Source organism: Anas platyrhynchos, chromosome 1, assembly GCF_047663525.1.
Source record: "Anas platyrhynchos isolate ZD024472 breed Pekin duck chromosome 1, IASCAAS_PekinDuck_T2T, whole genome shotgun sequence".
Classification (NCBI taxonomy): domain Eukaryota; kingdom Metazoa; phylum Chordata; class Aves; order Anseriformes; family Anatidae; genus Anas; species Anas platyrhynchos.
This window is the reverse complement of record NC_092587.1, coordinates 71,974,163-71,993,503: the sequence shown is the minus strand read 5'-3', so window position 1 is coordinate 71,993,503 and position 19,341 is coordinate 71,974,163. Positions and strand designations below refer to the sequence as shown.

Here is a 19,341-nt window from a genome sequence, read left to right as displayed (position 1 = left end):
ACAGTTCAACTGGAATTTGGGGGTACAATTTGTGCTCAAAGTACCCCTAGGCGCAACATGCAGCAGTGCAAATAAAGCTGGACACTGCTGCTAGAAAATATGGTGGAACTGAGGTAAATATTGTTAATCAAACACCATAATAAGTCATGGTGAAGGAACGTTGAGTTTTTAGGCTTCGAGAGATTAAGAAGAGGAGGAGAGCTTTAGCTATTGGCTTTTGAACGTGCCTTGCTAAGGCAAGCTAGCTGTATTTGAACAATACCCAGTGTTGCTGTCCCTGCAGATAACACATTCCACCTGCTGCCAGCACATCACAGAATCAAGCCTATCCCTGATCAGGTCTGCTGAAGGTAATTCTGACGTGTCTTTTTTATTTTTTTTTCCTTTCTGTTTTGCTTTCTCATCACCCTAATACATTTCAGTGTTAGTAGGGACCGCGCCGGGCCGGCCCCTCGCTGCCGCGGCGACTGTTTCCCAACCGGCGGGTGAAACTTCGGCAGAGCCCGGCCCTGAGGGCATGGGGCCGGGCGGGGCGGCGCCACGGCCGTTATGGCGGCGGAGAGGCGGTAACGGCCCAGCACGGAACGGCCCGGCCAGGCCGTTAAGCCGCCGTTCCGCGCCCGGCTCCGTGTTTGGCTCCGCCTCTGCCTGCGGGGCTGGCCGAGGGGCGGTGGTGGCGGTGGCGGCGGTGGCGGCGGGAGCCGGCGGGTGGAGGAGCCGAGTCCTTTCAGCTGCGGTTCGTTACACGATGGGGGGAGGGCGGCCGCTAGTTCGTCCCCGAGCTGCCTCAGGAAGCCTCAGGCGGGTAAAAGCCACTACTAAGGTCTAAAGCACCAGGTGGTGATAGCGTTTTGTTCGTTTGGGCAAGTTAATCGTGTAGTTGTTCAAGTTTGTTTTTTTTTTTTTTTTTTTTTTTCTCCCAAATGCTTCAATGAAGCAGGCTCTTTTCTAGGTAAATGAGTCCCATTTCCCTCATGAGGGGTTTTTGCATTGGGAACTCATACATTTTCTGTAGAGAAAGGTATTTTGTTCTCCAGATCTTTCAGTATTTTGCTTGAGATTGCTTATTCTACGTATTAAGCATGGTAGTGTTCTTTAGCTGATAGTATAGTGCTTTTATAGGATGCTGTTTGCAAATGGAGTGTGGAGAAAATACTGCCACAAGAAAAGATTTTTCTACTTGAAAAGAATCCTTGGATGTTTTCCTCAGAAATGCTGATGTCTGTGTGTCAGATGATCTCCAGGCTTAGGCCTCCTGCTTCCAAATTAGCTTTCATCAGGTGAGCTTTGGAGTTGGCAAGTAGCCGTAGGAAGCACAGGGTCTGGTAGGGTGGTTTTCTGGGGAATTAGGGTCTGCAGTCTTGGCGGCCACAAACTAAGGTGGGTTTCAAAGCCAAATGAAAATATGTCCCTTATAAAAACAAACCTAAGAATTAATATAATAAAACTTTGTGATTTCTAAGTATTGATACTGTAGCCAAAGTCTCTTGTCAACATTATTCTTATGCTTTAGATTGAAATTGGCTTGAGAAGATTGTTGGAGAGAGACAGACTAAAAGAAAGTTTTCTATACTTAAAAATTGTTATAGAAAGATGACATCTTGGACTTTACCCTGATGAATGAGCTTCTTGAGAGGAGGAGTAGTGTTACAGTAGCTTGCTAATCATGTGTTGGAAGCCACAGAGACAAATAAGGATATTGAACGTCATGGTGGGGAGAGATGCAGGGTTATCTGCCTAAATGCTATTAGCTTGTGAAACGAATTAGATCAGATTCCTGATTATTTAGGTACTGTTTTTCTTTTTTTTTTTTTTTTTTTTTTTTTTTTTTTTTCCCCTCTATCTGATGTGTTGTGTTTGTAACGTGAAGCCCTGAGCAAATGTTTCTGTGGTCTTATGGACTTCAGAGTATGAGACACAATTGCAACGTTGATGATAACAGTAAAAGCCTAGAATAACTCCAGAGTGTCTTAATTCTAGATTTACAGTTGGTAGCAGAGTTTCTCTTCATTTTAACTATGCATTTTTGAATAAAGAGCTCAAACTGGTCCTGCCTTTGAAACATATCATAGAGCTTCAATGAACTAGAAGGTAGAATTAGGAATTTCATTTAATGTCTGACTTACAGAGAACCCATTGCTGAGATCCTTGTGCAGGGTTCTGTTTCTTCTGGGTCAGTTAGTGTGAATAATGCATACAAGATGAAAACTTACAGGGGTTTGCAGTGTGAATTGTAGTTGCCTGCTTAATATTTGTGACTTTGCTTATGTATGTGGCATATGTTAAACAAAATGTACTATAGAAATAGGAGTTACTAATAGCCTTTACTAGAGGGAGACTTATTAAAACTATAAATGCTGAACTTCTCATCTGAAAAGTATGTTTTCTTTTTTTTATTATTTGTTGTGTCTATAATGTTAGTGTTTTGATAGTGTAATTTACGGTAATAAAAATGTAGTACTTGTTTTAGGCTGCACTGAGTTGTACAGAACATGCAGAACTCTAAAATCTGAATGTGTAGCTGCTGTTCTAGAAGCACCTGATGAGATCTTTCAGGTTCCTGTGGAAAACTGGCTTTGTAGGTGTTTGTTTTTATTTTTTAATGAAATGTTGAACTTAATATTTTGTCTATCAGCTTGATTTTGGGAAAAGAATTTTCGCTCTCAAGAACATTTTTCATTTCTTTCATTATATTTTGGTGTGGTAGGGTAATTAATAATAATTACAAATTAAGTCTTGATTATTCAATTTTTTTTTTTTTTTTTTAGCAGTTAGGTCTTCTATGATCAAGAATCTGTGTGTGCGATTACTTATTTTTAAGAAAAGCATTCTTTTATTTGAAATGAATTAACATTTTTGTGGTTATGATAAACTTTAACTGAAATGCACCTGTATCTAAATTCAAGACGTGTTAAAAGCCCCGTCTCCATTAGCTTCAAAATATCGACTGGCTGAGCTAACATGGAACTGTGGCAGTTTGTCTTGCTTAACTGGGACATGATAGAGAGATTAATTTTTTTTTAAATAATTTTAAATACTTGATAAAAAAATAAACAGAAATGCTGACTAATGCTGTTCTAAGGTAGATGCATTAAGAGTTATTTTACTTTTTCTTTTACTTAGGGCTCAGAGATGGATTCTTTGGAAAGGTCAACAATTAGAAGTGAGCAAAAATCCAGGTAACTAGTGTTGCAGAGACTAGTTATTCTGCAAAACTATTAATGAAAATCTGAAAACATAATGGAAATACATTATTGAAAGTCAAGTATGAGAACAACATCATACTTGACAACTTGAAATGATCTTCAAAAACTAGTTTCTCCTCTAACCATGTGCTTCTTATTTGCTTAATTTGTTCTTGGGGCATGAATAATATGCTTGCTGAGTAGAAACAATTCCTGCTCAATGTAGCAGGAAGACAAGGGGGTTATCAACAATATTTTCTTTGTAGGCTTTAGCTACAAGCATTACCATTATGAACAGGATTATTAATTTCTTTGCCTGAGGCCATTTCAAGTTAAATGTTTCAGTTTTAGTTAGTTTCAGGTGATTGTGAAATAAGAGGTATTGAAGAACTGTGATACTGGATTAACAGTAATTAACTGTAGAGGTAGGTTTGAAAGTCAAGGGAATGTTGAGGTTTTTTATTACTGAAATCTTTGTTTGTCTACAGTGATTTAAATGTCTTTACACTTCTTTGCAAAGTAATGATGGAAAGAATAATTGGTGAGGAAACATCAGTTCTTTTACACTGGCTTGGTGCTAAAATACATATTTGGAATAAGGGGTTAAATGGAATTATTTTGTATAAACATCAGGATTATTACTGAAACACAGCCAGACTCTTGTGGTAGTTTCTTCTGCTGTCTTGTTCAGTGAATACTGGGATACTCTCAAAGGTGCATTTGGCTGTAACCTGTGGATTGTAGCATCAGAACAGGGGGCTAGATAAACCCTTGGTCTGAACAAGCATGACTGTTCTTATGTTTGTGTGTCCTAACGTGAGAATAAGTGGGAATAAATACACTGCTTTTTTTTTTTTCTTTTTTTGCTAGATAAAAACAAGTTTTGTTTGAAATAGTAGAACCTTCCCATTTCTAATAGTTTTAATTACTTTCTGTCTTGTGCATTAAATAAATGATTTGGCAGTCCTTTGCTTTTTCAAAATTTCGTTTGAAATGGTGTCTGGCTAGCCCAGTGAACTGAAAATTGTTAGTCAACTGTTTTGGGTCTCAAAAGTATTAGTGATTTAAAGTTGCTGTCATCTTACGGCTTTTATTATGCATTATTATGCAACATGGGGGGAGAAGTCCATTTTAACTTTGGGGAAGATTGTTAACTGCTGCCATGCTTCTGCACAGAAGAGGAGGACTCACTTCCTTCTGGGTGTTCAATATTTTGCACAAGTGTTAATATCTCATACAGACTTCTTGAGTGACAGGAAATCTTCAGACAAGTTAGAAGTAGAAAATGTGCTAAACTGCAGAAAATGATCTGTGTTTTTTGTTTTCTTCTTTTGAGAAAATTCTTAAAAAGCCTAATAACAAAGCAGCCTCAGGACCTTCTTCTTGTAATTGGAACTGGAGTAAGTGCTGCTGTTGCACCAGGAATCCCAGCGCTGTGCTCCTGGAGAAGCTGCATCGAGGCTGTAATTGAAGTAGCAGAACAGTTGGAGGTGCTGCATCCAGGAGACGTGGCTGAATTTTGTAAAGAAGTGATCAAAGATAGAGACCTGCTTGTGGTTGCACATGATCTCATCAGGAAAATGTCACCAGTGAGTGTTTTTATAACATATGCTGACTTCTGGAATTATTATACATTTTTACTTTGTCACCAACTAAAATTTTTGCCTGTTTGCCAAAACTCAAATTTTACTGTTTAAAATAGAAATTTTGCTCATACTCATATAGTAAACTGAACATGTGGAAAGGCTTAAAAACAAAACAAACAAAAATAACAACAACAAAACACCTGTGTTTTAGTGTAAGTAAGCTTTCATCATAATTAATGCAAGAGTCTTGACTATTAAATATTCTCCATAATGTTGCCTGCCATTGAAAGAGGAACTTACAGCTCTGCTTGCTAAAGGTAGTGAGACCGTGAAAATACAGGTAGACTTAGACCCCATTGATAGCTTTAGATCACACAAACTGAACTGCTGTAGCTCACACTTCACTGAAGTCAGTCCATACATGCCTGGGTTCTCAGCTTTTGATTCTAGGCCCCAGAGGTTTTCAGATTGTGTATTAATAGGTTTGCCAAGTCTTTGCCAATTAGTGACATAGAAGCAGAGTGATGTAAATGTGATGTTCTGCAACAGGTGGTGAGGATTACAAGCTTCTCTCCAGGTGAAGTATAATAGTAACCTCCCTTTTGGGAGGAGTCTGTTAGGCTTTGCAGCAGATTTAATGATTAAGAAATTCTTTCACAATTGGGAAGCAAAAATACAAACAAAACCACAAAACAACCCACACCCTCTAGTAGTATATCACAAACTTCACATCTAGGGAATGATAAGTTTAGTACACTAGCTGATCTTCAAAGCAGTAAAAGCATATCGAGAAAGGTGAGGTTTCCATGTAGGTAGGCAGTAACTGTTTGAGGTGTAGACATTTGTTCTGTGTTTATTGAATATGAAGTCTGTACATTTTATAGAATTGATGTATGGTCATGTCTGTCCCAGCAGGTACTCAGGGCAAAAAAAAAAAAAAAAGCACCAGTGCTTTTAGGACAGCAGACCTTCATGTTTTTTGTGCCTTTTTTTTTTTTTTTTTTTACAGTGAGGATTTAACTGTAGCAAAACAATTTGGTTTTACTGTACCTACATTACAAACTTCCTTGAGCAAACTACAGTATTACTTTAAGTGGTATAAAGTGGAGGCAAGAGCACCTGAATAATTTGTGATTATTTCTGATTTTTTCTGTACATTCTAACATTTATGCTTTATGTGCTGTGCGAGTTCCTAGGTTATTACACCTATTTCTCTTTTAAAGAAATGCTTTGGAATTAAGTAAATATGGGTTTTCTGTTAGAGGTATTCATAATGTCACACGTCCTACTTATGAAGTGTTCATCTTTTTTTTTCTTTTTTTTTTTTTTCCTTCTTCAGCGTACTGGGGATACAAAGCCCAACTTCTTCCAGGATTGCTTAATGGAGGTGTTTGATAACTTAGAACAACACATTCAGAACCCTGTTGTTCTGCAATCAGTCCTGAGACTAATGGAGAGAGGCACAATGGTTCTGACTACAAATTATGACAATTTACTTGAAATATTTGGTCATCAACAGGGTAAACCTATGGAGTCTTTGGACTTGAAAGATAAGGATAAGGTATGACTTAAAAGAGAAGGCAGCTCTGAGTTTTCATTGACAGATTGTTTTCCTGTGTAAAGCCTGTTAAGGCTAAAACTTCTTAATTGTTAAAGCATACTTTTAAGTTAACAGCTGTTGCACTAACATTTATTTTCAGTATTTGTTTATTCTTAATAATCTGATAACAAATCACCAAATGACATTTCAGCAGCATGTTTATTAACATTCCCTACATTCCCTGGAAAAATAAAAACTGATAACTTTCACGAAATAATTGTAACAATCACAAATAAGATTTCACCTAGCTGATAATTGATTTGCTTTTCATATATTTTCTGTCAGCATTGCTGGAATTTGCTTGTTGGTTGAATGCTTGTTTGGACTGAAAAGCTGCAACTATCTTCAGTATCAGTAATCACCTCTTTGTAATTTAAAATAAGCTTAGGGATTAAATTAAACTCTTGCTGCAGGAAAAATGCAGAAGTTACTTCTGCTTTAAGTGGGTTTAGATGTTAGGACAGTTGTATATTTTTTGCAATATCTTACTATAGTAGACATAATGTTTTATTTTCTTTAGGTTCTTCAGTGGGCAAGAGGTCATATAAATTATGGAGTTCTTCATATTCATGGCTTGTATACGGATCCTTGTGGAATGGTGCTAGATCCTTCAGGATATAAGGATGTTACTCAAGATCCTGAAGTCATGGTTTGTGTGATCTTTAAAATTCTTACTGTGTGTTTCCAAACTATTTTGTTTTTGTCATTTCATACACATTACCTTAGCCTGTATGATCCAACAAAACCCTAGCTTAAATAATTGGGACACAGAAAAATGACATTATTCAGAAAGCCAGTGTCCTGGTTTCAGTTAGCACAGAATTAATTTTCTTCCTAGTAGCTGGTGGAATGCTGTGTTTTGGCTTAGGATGAGAAGAGTGCTGATAACACCCCGATGCTTTAATTGTTGCAGAGCAGTGCTTATACTAAGCCAAGGACATCTCAGCCTTTTGCTCTGTCCTGCCAACGGGCAGGCTGGGGGTGCAGTAAGAGCTGGGAGGGGACAGACCCAGGACAGGTGACCCAAACTAGCCAAAGGGGTATTCCATACCATCTGACGTCATGCTAAACAATATATAGGGGTGGCTAGCTGGGGGGAGGGGGCCGGACTGCTCGGGGTTAGGCTGGGCATCGGTCAGCGAGTGGTGAGCAATTGCATTGTGCATCACTTGTTTGTACATACTATTATTACTTTCCTATTATCACCATTGTATTATTATTGTTATTATTTTATTATTATTTTGTTATTATTATTTTCCTGTCTTATTAAACTGTCTTTATCTCAACTCACGGGCTTCACTTTCCATTTCTCTCCCCCGTCCCAGAGAGGGAGGGGGGAGGGTGAGCGAACGGCTGCGTGGTGTTTAGCTGCCGGCCGGGTTAAACCACGACAGTCTTTTTGGCGCCCAACGTGGGGCCCTAAAGGTTGAGATAACGGCAGATCTGACCAGAGTGTGTTAAACTAAAATTGGTGTAAGGATTAGACCTGCTTAATAGTCACTTGTCATGATGCTGATTGCTTTAATCTCAACTCTGCTGCGCCTGTTTTCCAAATTGAGTATTATAGTACATTATTTTCCGTATTTGCTCTCTGTCGTGTTGTTTATCCTCTCTGGGCCCTGGTTTCAGATCATTATGGTGCTGTGTGTTGTAGCAATGGCTTATGAGACGATGAAATATGTGGTCATGACTCTAACTTGTTATTTGTATTCAGTAACATCGTCGACTCTGTACTTTGGAAACTGTATCTTGGAAACTATTAGCAATTATACCTATTGTTTTTTTCCATTATGGAGTCAATCTGTGGAGGGGAAAGGGGAAGATATTTTTCCTTACTTGCTTACTCTCCCTTTCTCCTTCACCACCCCTGTATCCTCCTGGGTCACTCTGCCTTCCTCCTTCACCACTCTCTTATCCCCTGAGCTTGTCACAATAGCTCTCCAGGATATTGAATATTTCTGGAATACTCAGAATACCATAGTCTTGTTGTTCTGCCTCATGAATGCACTTCAGATTCTGCTTATAGTTAAACAACTACTTATGAAGCTCATCCGAAGATCTGCCCGGAGGCAGGATAGTTGTGGGTGGCAGGGAGTATGGGTGGATATGGGCAGGCATCTAGAGCAGTTGGCACCCCCAGTGTGTTGGAAATTCACCCCTGAACAATGGCAAAATCCTCAAAAACTGGCAGAATGCTTGAAAAAAAGGTGTCATGATGCTGGCAGTTCCAAAGTAACACAAATCATTGTAACGTGCTGGGGCCTGGCTCATGCCTATCGAGCTGCCATTGATACTGCTATCAACTTAGTGACAGACCCTGCGGCCACTCCAAGCCCTGTGACAGATCCAACGGCCACTGTGACCCCTACGGCGGACTCGGCAGCCGCTCCAGTCCCGGCTCCTGCCGCCGCTCCAGTCCCGGCTCCTGCCGCCGCTCCAGTCCCGGCTCCTGCCGCCGCTCCAGTCCCGGCTCCTGCCGCCGCTCCAGTCCCGGCTCCTGCCGCCGCTCCAGTCCCGGCTCCTGCCGCCGCTCCAGTCCCGGCTCCTGCCGCCGCTCCAGTCCCGGCTCCTGCCGCCGCTCCAGTCCCGGCTCCTGCCGCCGCTCCAGTCCCGGCTCCTGCCGCCGCTCCAGTCCCGGCTCCTGCCGCCGCTCCAGTCCCGGCTCCTGCCGCCGCTCCAGTCCCGGCTCCTGCCGCCGCTCCAGTCCCGGCTCCTGCCGCCGCTCCAGTCCCGGCTCCTGCCGCCGCTCCAGTCCCGGCTCCTGCCGCCGCTCCAGCTCCTGTGGCCGTGTCAGAGAAACGAGCTGTAGCAGTGCAAGTTGACCCTGCAGAGGGTATTCCAATCCCTGTAACGGGGTCAGGGAAACGAGCTGTAGCAGTGCAAGTTGATCCTGCAGAGGGTATTCCAACCCCTGTAACGGGGTCAGAGAAACGAGCTGTAGCAGTGCAAGTTGACCCTGCAGAGGGCATTCCAACCCCTGTGGCAGACCCTGTAACAAAGTCAGAGAAACGAGCAGTAGCAGTGCAAGCTGCCCCTGTAGAGAAGGTGAAAATATGGTATAGAAATTCAAGTCGTTTAGAACGCAGAGAGTCTTCTGCCAATCCAGGTAAGGCTTCTGCCAAAACTAAGTATAGAGATGACGAAGATGATGACGACGCTGGGCCATCAAGGATTCAGGAGGAGGAAGATGAGGATGCCGAAAAAGCAACAGTAACTACCCGAAGCCTAAACGAGCGCGAGCTACGAGATGTGCGAAAAGATTTTGGTCGCTGTATAGGTGAGCAGCTTGTCACCTGGCTGCTCCGGTGCTGGGACTCTGGAGCCAATTGTGTGGAATTAGACGGCAGGGAAGCCAGACGGTTGGGATCCCTTGCTCGAGACGCCGGCATTGACAAAGCAATTGCAGATGGAGCACAATCCACCAGCCTCTGGAGGCGTCTCCTCTCAGCTGTGAGGGAAAGGTATCCCTTCAAGGAAGATATTTTATGTCTACCAGGCAAGTGGACCACTATGGAGAAGGGAATCCAGTACCTGAGGGAATTAGCCATACGGGAAGTGATTTATGAGGATCCAGACCTCAGACAAACATCCAAAGATCCAGATGAAGTCAAGTGTACACGACCCATGTGGCGGAAGTTTGTACGGAGTGCACCATCATCATATGCCAGCTCATTGGCAATAATGGCCTGGAAAGAGGATGAGGAACCCACAGTGGATGAAGCGGCTAAACAACTCCGGCAGTACGAAGAAAGTCTCTCCTCTTCCTTACAGGCCTGCGTCTCAGCTGTGGAGAAACTTTCTGAAAAGGTTCACCAACTTGAAGAGAATCTATTGTCCTCCCCACCTGAACCAACCAGTGCCCACCGACCAAAAGAGAACACTGTGGAGAAACTTTCTGAAAAGGTTCACCAACTTGAAGAGAGATTATTCTCCTCCGCACCTGTACAAAGCAGTGTCTCAGCTGTCAGGGGTAGGCGTTCACCCACACAAGGAAGACGATATGGTGGGTACTCACCCCGTGCCACCCTGTGGTTTTACTTACAAGACCATGGAGAGGACATGAGAAAATGGGATGGAAAATCTACCGCGACCCTAGAGGCACGGGTACGTGAGTTGCAAAAGAAAACAATCAGGAAAAAAGGATTCTCCGAAAAGTTTGCTGCTCCAACTTCCAGCAGACAATCCTTCAAACACAGAAACGAAGAAGATTCTGACCAGGATTAGGGGGGCCCTGCCTCCAGCCAGGGGGAGGAAAGGGACAATCGAGTTTATTGGACTGTGTGGATTCGATGGCCTGGCACATCACGCGCACAGAAGTATAAGGCTTTAGTAGACACCGGTGCACAATGTACTATAATGCCATCGAGCTATAAAGGACCAGAGCCCATCTATATTTGTGGAGTGACAGGAGGATCTCAGCAGTTGACTGTATTGGAGGCTGAAGTGAGTCTGACTGGGAATGAGTGGGAAAAGCACCGCATTGTGACTGGCCCGGATGCTCCATGTATCCTTGGCATAGACTATCTTAGAAGAGGATATTGCAAGGACCCAAAAGGGTTCCGGTGGGCTTTTGGTATAGCTGCCTTAGAGACAGAGGGCATTAAACAATTATCTACCTTGCCTGGTCTCTCAGAGGACCCCTCTGTTGTGGGGTTGCTGAGGGTCGAAGAACAGCAAGTGCCAATCGCTACCACAACTGTGCACCGGCGGCAATATCGCACTAACCGAGACTCCCTGATCCCCATCCATAAGCTAATTCGTCAATTGGAGAGCCAAGGAGTGATCAGCAAGACCCATTCACCTTTCAATAGCCCCATATGGCCAGTGCGAAAGTCTAATGGCGAGTGGAGACTAACAGTGGACTATCGTGGCCTGAACGAAGTCACGCCACCACTGAGTGCTGCAGTGCCGGACATGCTGGAACTTCAGTATGAACTTGAATCGAGGGCAGCCAAGTGGTACGCCACAATTGATATCGCTAATGCATTTTTCTCCATCCCTCTAGCAGCAGAGTGCAGGCCACAATTTGCCTTCACTTGGAGGGGAGTCCAATATACTTGGAATCGGCTGCCCCAGGGGTGGAAACACAGCCCTACCATTTGCCATGGGCTGATCCAGTCTGCGCTAGAGCAGGGGAAAGCTCCTGAACACCTGCAGTACATCGATGACATTATTGTGTGGGGTGACACAGCAGAGGAAGTTTTCGAGAAAGGGAAGAAAATAGTCCAAATCCTTCTGAAAGCCGGTTTTGCCATAAAACAGAATAAAGTCAAAGGACCTGCACGAGAGATCCAGTTTTTAGGAATAAAATGGCAAGATGGACGTCGTCAAATCCCAATGGATGTGATCAACAAAATAACAGCTATGTCTCCACCAACTAACAAAAAAGAAACGCAGACTTTCCTAGGTGTTGTGGGGTTTTGGAGAATGCACATCCCAAATTACAGTCTGATTGTAAACCCGCTCTACCAAGTAACCCGTAAGAAGAATGAGTTTGAATGGGGCCCTGAACAACGACAAGCCTTTGAACAAATCAAGCAGGAAATAGTCCATGCAGTAGCCCTTGGGCCAGTTCGAACAGGACCAGATGTAAAGAATGTGCTCTACACTGCAGCCGGGGAGAACGGCCCCACCTGGAGCCTCTGGCAGAAAGAACCTGGGGAAACTCGAGGTCGGCCCCTGGGGTTTTGGAGTCGGGGATACAGAGGATCTGAGGCCCGCTATACTCCAACTGAAAAGGAGATATTGGCAGCATATGAAGGAGTTCGATCTGCTTCGGAGGTGGTCGGTACTGAAGCACAGCTCCTCCTAGCACCCCGATTGCCGGTACTAGGCTGGATGTTCAAGGGAAGGGTCCCCTCTACGCATCATGCAACTGATGCTACATGGAGCAAGTGGGTTGCACTGATTACTCAGCGGGCTCGAATAGGAAACCCCAGTCGCCCAGGAATATTGGAAGTGATCATGGACTGGCCAGAAGGCAAATACTTTGGGATATCATCAGAGGAGGAGGTGGGTCGTGCTGAAGAAGCCCCACTGTACAACCAGTTGCCAGAGAATGAAAAGAAATATGCCCTGTTCACTGATGGGTCCTGTCGTATTGTGGGGAAGCATCGGAGATGGAAGGCTGCTGTATGGAGTCCTACGCGACGAGTTGCAGAAGCTGCTGAGGGAGAAGGTGAATCGAGTCAGTTTGCAGAAGTGAAAGCCATTCAGCTGGCTTTAGACATTGCTGAACGAGAAAAATGGCCAGTTCTCTATCTCTACACCGATTCATGGATGGTAGCAAATGCCCTGTGGGGATGGTTACAGCAATGGAAGCAAAACAACTGGCAGCGTAGGGGCAAACCCATCTGGGCTGCTGCATTGTGGCAAGATATTGCTGCTCGGGTAGAGAACCTGGCTGTGAAAGTACGCCACGTAGATGCTCATGTGCCCAAGAATCGGGCTACTGAAGAACATCAAAACAACCAGCAGGTGGATCAGGCTGCTAAGATTGAAGTAGCTCAGGTGGACTTGGATTGGCAGCATAAAGGTGAATTATTTATAGCCCGATGGGCCCATGACACCTCAGGCCATCAAGGTAGAGACGCAACATACAGATGGGCTCGTGATCGAGGGGTGGACTTGACCATGGACGCTATAGCACAGGTTATTCATGACTGTGAAACATGTGCTGCAATCAAGCAAGCCAAACGGTCAAAGCCTCTTTGGTATGGAGGACGATGGCTGAAATATAAATATGGAGAGGCCTGGCAGATTGATTACATCACACTCCCTCAAACTCGCAATGGCAAGCGCCACGTACTTACAATGGTGGAAGCAACCACCGGATGGCTGGAAACATATCCTGTGCCTCATGCCACCGCCCGGAACACCATCCTGGGCCTTGAAAAGCAAGTCCTATGGCGACATGGCACCCCAGAAAGAATAGAATCAGACAATGGGACTCACTTCCGAAACAACCTTATAGACACTTGGGCCAAAGAACATGGTATTGAATGGGTGTATCACATCCCCTATCATGCACCAGCCTCCGGGAAAGTTGAACGATACAATGGCCTGTTAAAGACTACCTTGAAAGCAATGGGCGCTGGGACGTTCAAAAACTGGGATACGCATTTGGCAAAGGCCACCTGGTTAGTCAATACTAGGGGATCTACCAACCGAGCTGGACCTGCCCAATCAAACCTGTTACGTACTGTAGATGGGGATAAAGTTCCTGTAGTGCATGTAAAAAATATGCTGGGTAAAACAGTCTGGGCTACTCCTGCCTCAGGAAAAGGCAAACCTATTCGTGGAATTGTTTTCGCTCAGGGACCTGGATACACTTGGTGGGTGATGCAAAAGAACAGAGAGGTCCGGTGTGTACCTCAAGGAGATTTAATACTGGGTGAGAATAGCCCATGAACTGAATTGTACCATGTTAAATAGTATATTATACTGTATGTTATCACTATCATGATTACTATAGGTGACTAATTAGAATGTATGGAAAAGAGTGTAACCTGAGCATGACATAAATGGTATGGAATAAGGGGTGGATAGATGTCCTGGTTTCAGTTAGCACAGAATTAATTTTCTTCCTAGTAGCTGGTGGAATGCTGTGTTTTGGCTTACGATGAGAAGAGTGCTGATAACACCCCGATGCTTTAATTGTTGCAGAGCAGTGCTTATACTAAGCCAAGGACATCTCAGCCTTTTGCTCTGTCCTGCCAACGGGCAGGCTGGGGGTGCAGTAAGAGCTGGGAGGGGACAGACCCAGGACAGGTGACCCAAACTAGCCAAAGGGGTATTCCATACCATCTGACGTCATGCTAAACAATATATAGGGGTGGCTAGCTGGGGGGAGGGGGCCGGACTGCTCGGGGTTAGGCTGGGCATCGGTCAGCGAGTGGTGAGCAATTGCATTGTGCATCACTTGTTTGTACATACTATTATTACTTTCCTATTATCACCATTGTATTATTATTGTTATTATTTTATTATTATTTTGTTATTATTATTTTCCTGTCTTATTAAACTGTCTTTATCTCAACTCACGGGCTTCACTTTCCATTTCTCTCCCCCGTCCCAGAGAGGGAGGGGGGAGGGTGAGCGAACGGCTGCGTGGTGTTTAGCTGCCGGCCGGGTTAAACCACGACAGCCAGTTATGTTCCTAGGGCAGTGTATGCCCCTGTATACTGCTTCTTTGCAAGTCACAATTAAAAACCCCAGTTGTATGTCATAGTTCCAAAGCTAGTTCTAAAGCTCTTTGAATTTATCTTAAGAACACCAGACCCAGAATATCAGACATCATTGCAATAATTCTTTACCATATTTTACCATATGGTAGCTTGGGTTCATTTTTTAGGGGCATAAGCTATAAGTAGGTCCAGATCTTGGATCCTTAATGGTGTGTTACATGTTTGGAGAAATAAAACATTCGGTAAAGAATATTAGTTTTCTGTACTTATTGATTGACCAACCAGGAGTCTAATATTCTATAATCATTATTCTTTCTGTTTAAAATGTCCTTACTGGAAATATTTATATGTACATAATTTTCTATGGTAGCTTTTGATTTTGAGGATTTATTGTTTTGTAGAAACAGTGCTTATGAAATGTCAGTTTGCTGCAATCCTAAAATATATACTTAATTCAGTGCAATAGTGATAGATGCTCTGCTTCTCCTTTTATGCCTGATGCATTTTAAAAGCTCTTACTTTGATCTTTTGTCTGTCAAAATAAATGTAGCTCTTCTGTTTTTATATTTCTGAACAGGAAGTTATCCAAAATTTGTATCAAACAAAGTCTTTTTTGTTTTTGGGCTGTGGAGAGACTCTACGTGATCAGATATTCCAAGCTCTTTCTCTTTATACTGTAAAGAATAAGGTGGATTTAGAACATTACATGCTGGTGCTTAAAGAAAACGAAGACCACTTTTTTAAGCTCCAGGCAGATATGCTTCTGCATGGAATAAAAGTAGTATCTTATGGGGACTGCTTTAAACAATTCCTGGAGTATGTACAAGATCTGACTACTCAAATCTGCAAGCACAGAAGTCCAGGTAATGTATTAATTCAGAAAATTTAGAGTAGGTACAGCAGGATGCTGTATCTGAACAGTTAGGCTGAAATGATGACAGTGTGTGTTGCTAGCACTAGGCCTGTGGAACATCTCCATTTATTATTGACTTGTAGAACTGAAACACATGCCAAAGCTGTAACCACATTCATTTCTGTAAGTTCTTTTTGTCTATTTGTAGTATTTGGTTAAGATACTCTCTCTCATGTTTGTTTATTGGTCTGGACTATTCTTGTATATTGAGTATTACATTATATGTGTCATAGTAGTAAAAGATAATTTAAAAAATATATAATAATTGGTGGGATAAACTGACCCAAAATTCATGATTACGCTTAAAGTGGGAAACTAAATCAGAAAAGGATGTAAACAGTACACCCAGTAGCATTTAGCTTAACACAGTTAGGACTGTGTTAGAATACCTGAGTGTAAGCATAGTCTTTTGTGAAAGAAAAGTAGGAACTGTGGAATAATATTCCACTTTTTGACAGTAAATGATGTTCTGTAGAGTGTATTTTATGCTAGAATGGGAAATAATTCAATACCTTTGCAGAAGGTAACAGCTATGCATAGACAAGATAAGTTTTACCAAGTAGATCCTTCTACCCGCTTTTTTTTTTTTCCTTTTCCCTTGCATCATGTGGTCTCTCATCTCTTAAGGCTCTCTATTGTTATGGCTAAGAGATTTTTAGTATAAAACAGTAGAAAAAGAGCAATTTGAAGGAAAGGAGAGAGATTTCTTTACCATTTTCCAAACAAGGACAGTTCTACTATGGCTTATTCAGAGAGCTGGGGAAAATAACCTTGGGAAGAATCTCATTTCAAAAATCTTATTTATCATGTCAGTGAAACTGCTTTGTCTACAGTTATTGCAAAGTGGTGCATAGCAGATATCTTGCCCTTGCTCTCTACAAAAGAAGATCACAGGTAAAAGCCCAAACTATGTAATGGTTTCTGTAAGTGCATTTAGACTGGCTTTCTTTAAGTCCATTTAGACTGGCTTAGATTTTTCTGACCATGAAAGCTAGAAAAGTATTATAGCATCTAGGTTTTGGAAGGTCTGTCTGCAGTGTAGACACTGAAAAATACATTGGGGTGGAATGTCAGACACTGAAATAGCCTTAGCCTGCTAGTTTGTTTGGTCTTTGCCACACTAATGTTGATTGTTATGCATATACTTTCATAGTCTGATAAGTATCTAGAGTATGTGGAATCCAGACTATCCAATATATTGCACAGCAGCCATTGGGCTCAAAACAGGGTGAGAAATATATGTAACTGAACTCTAAATATGAAATAAAAAGGGTGATTATTGTTGGAAATGACTGCAAGATCAGACCATAATGCTGCACTTTTCATTCAGTGGGATTACTGATTGGCATACTACTTCCAAGAAGAGGGACCTCTGACTTCTAACTCTTGTTGTTCTTATTTACAAGTCCCAAAGGGACTTATTTACAAAGAAAACTGATTTTAGATGTAACTACTCTCTGTGGTACCCAACTGCCAGGTTTCATTATTTCCACTTCTGCTTTATAACAGACCTTGACAATATATTATTTTGTTATTGTTTCAGGGCTTATCCTGCAGGGAACTCTTTTCTTTCCCCTACTCATGAACTTTCAGTGATTTCTTACTGCCCATAAAAGTATTTCTTCCTTTTTTTGTGTGTTTTTGTTTTAAACTGGGGTTCTTATGCAAAATCTATTTTTAAAAATAGCACAAGAAACTTGTCAGGCTATATGAAAGAAATATAACTTTGGTATTTTGGGGCATTACCTTAAAGGTGCAATAACTGGATGCTAACTTGTGCTGTTGCTGTGTCTCACCCTTCTCTAGATGCTGATTGAGTGGACAGCACAACGCTGTTGGATAAACAGTGTTCTTATTTTCACAAAGTTTCATTATCTACCAGAGATACAAAAATAAGTCTGTAACTTACAATGTAATCAAATGACAACTGTGCAATTCTCTGATTTAGTTGTAAAAGTCTACTTAACAGATTCTTTCTCTTCTTTCCATATAGTAGCAGGTAACTGCTGGGTGTCATCAGTCAGTAAAATGACAAACTCCAGCAAACATATCAAAAATACTAGCGCTGATCAAATTAAGATATTAACATCGATGAGTTTTGGCTTAAATTCCCAAATGTAGATTCTCTCTTTTTAAAGATGACATTCATGTAAGGTATGTAATAGTAAAAGTGAATTTCTGAAGGGTTGTACAATTATCTTTGTGATCCTTTGTGAAGATGGATCACAGGGAAGTTCCACACCAACATGTGAAAGAACGTCATCATAAGGGTGACAGAGCACACTGGAACAGGCTGCCCAGGGAGGTTGTGGAGTCTCCTTCTCTGGAGATATTCAAGGCCCATCTGGATGCCTACCTGGGAAGCCTGCTCTAAGGAACCCGCTTTGGCAGCGGGATAGGACTTGATCTCTTCCAACCCCTACAATTCTGTGATCCCTCTGAAGCAGAGCAATAATACCTTCACTTTTTTTTTTTTGTATAAAATAGCAAAGTATCCCTTTGAAACAACACTTCAACTTAAAAACGTAGCAAAAACATAGCATTTCTAAAATCTTTGTGCTGCTGCAGCAAGTGTCAGGATTACAATGGATCAAAATTGTATAGAAGTATCACTTCATTATTGCATGTTAAGGGTCTTCTGCATTGCAGGAGATGAAAAACCCCACTCTTCCACAACCAAAAAATTATGCAAGGCCCAAGATATTTATGGGCATGTGTAATAACAGATTAATTTTGGAATTTGATTTTAAGCATATCCCTCTTTGAGATGAGGTCATAAACTCTTTTTTCAGGAATGCACAACCAGGCACCAGTGGAGAAGAAACCAGAACAACTTAATCCAGTTCAACTTAGTGAGTTAGTAAGGAGCTTTTAGTTACCACCTTCCTTACAAGTAATTTTAGCACCTGTTATACTTGCATTTTGGAATACATATCACGCTAAAAATTTCTTAACACAGTTTTGCATAGTAAAAATTCAAAACTAGTTTTAGGTGATGTATGTCATAACTTTGAGGGCCTTTCCCTTCCATTAATTTTTACTGTTCACCTTTGCTGTTTCTGCTTCAGCAGTAGCTTATATCTAAAACTGCTTTTTTGAATAACAGCTCCAGACTTTTTACAGAAGCTTCTTGCCTGTGAACTCCACAGGCATTATCACACAAAACCAGAAAACTCCTTTTCTTCAAAAGGCAGCTGTATAATTAGCTAGTTACTGTTTTATATCTTAGTACCACAGCTCAGTGTTGGGAGAAGCCTTGGGGTCACTGAATTGCTGCAGATGTTTACTAGGTGTTAGAATCCAAGTATAAGAACCTTAGTGGACCAGTATTGTGTTTAAATATTTAGTGCTTGTAAAAAAAAAAAAAAACAAAAAACACATATTTATGCACATTCACAAAACATGTATATAGGATGATTAAAATACTATTTCTTACTGTTTGTTTTTTTTTTTCCCTCTCTTTCCACAGGAACTTCATGTATGGACAGTGCTAAAAGGAAATTAAGAGAAAATGGTACTGATTCTCCCAAGAGAATCGAGCAATCAGATAATGGTATATCCACTATTGAATGAGAGGGGGAAAAACACACACAAAACAGTTAAAATCTGCTGTTTTTAACAGCAGATGTTTTATTTCTGCATTGAAGGTTTTGAGCTAAGTATTTCCATGGTTTCAAGTGGAATAAAAATCGTGTATCTGTCTTAGCTTTTTCTTTTCTAGGGATGTAAATAGTAATGCATGTGAAATGATACTAGTCACTCTGCAGGCACTTCTGAACTAGTGAACTACTGAAACTGTATCTGTAAGGTCATTTAACAGCACATAGATACAAGTTTTACCTGCCTGTTCTTGAAGCCAGATGGACCAAGT

The 19,341-nt window shown here is 41.8% G+C and overlaps 1 protein-coding gene across 11 annotated transcripts; it reads left to right on the top strand.

Moving 5' to 3' along the window:
• Positions 1-299: 299 nt before the first annotated feature.
• On the top strand, positions 300-19,175 carry FAM118A (family with sequence similarity 118 member A). 11 transcript variants are annotated; one of them, XM_072041292.1, is made up of 9 exons: positions 599-736; positions 1,123-1,280; positions 3,124-3,179; positions 4,522-4,774; positions 6,111-6,332; positions 6,892-7,020; positions 15,135-15,420; positions 18,263-18,322; positions 18,940-19,175. In XM_072041292.1, exons 3-9 carry the CDS (start codon positions 3,133-3,135, stop codon positions 19,041-19,043), a joined length of 1,101 nt encoding a protein of 366 aa, XP_071897393.1. In that variant the 5' UTR covers positions 599-736; positions 1,123-1,280; positions 3,124-3,132; the 3' UTR covers positions 19,044-19,175. The 11 variants fall into 11 exon arrangements, with proteins under 11 accessions (XP_038041321.1, XP_038041305.1, XP_027307525.2 ...); XM_072041296.1 differs by having other exon boundaries at positions 1,123-1,380; XM_038185393.2 differs by lacking the exons at positions 599-736; positions 1,123-1,280 and adding an exon at positions 300-350.
• Positions 19,176-19,341: the final 166 nt, after the last annotated feature.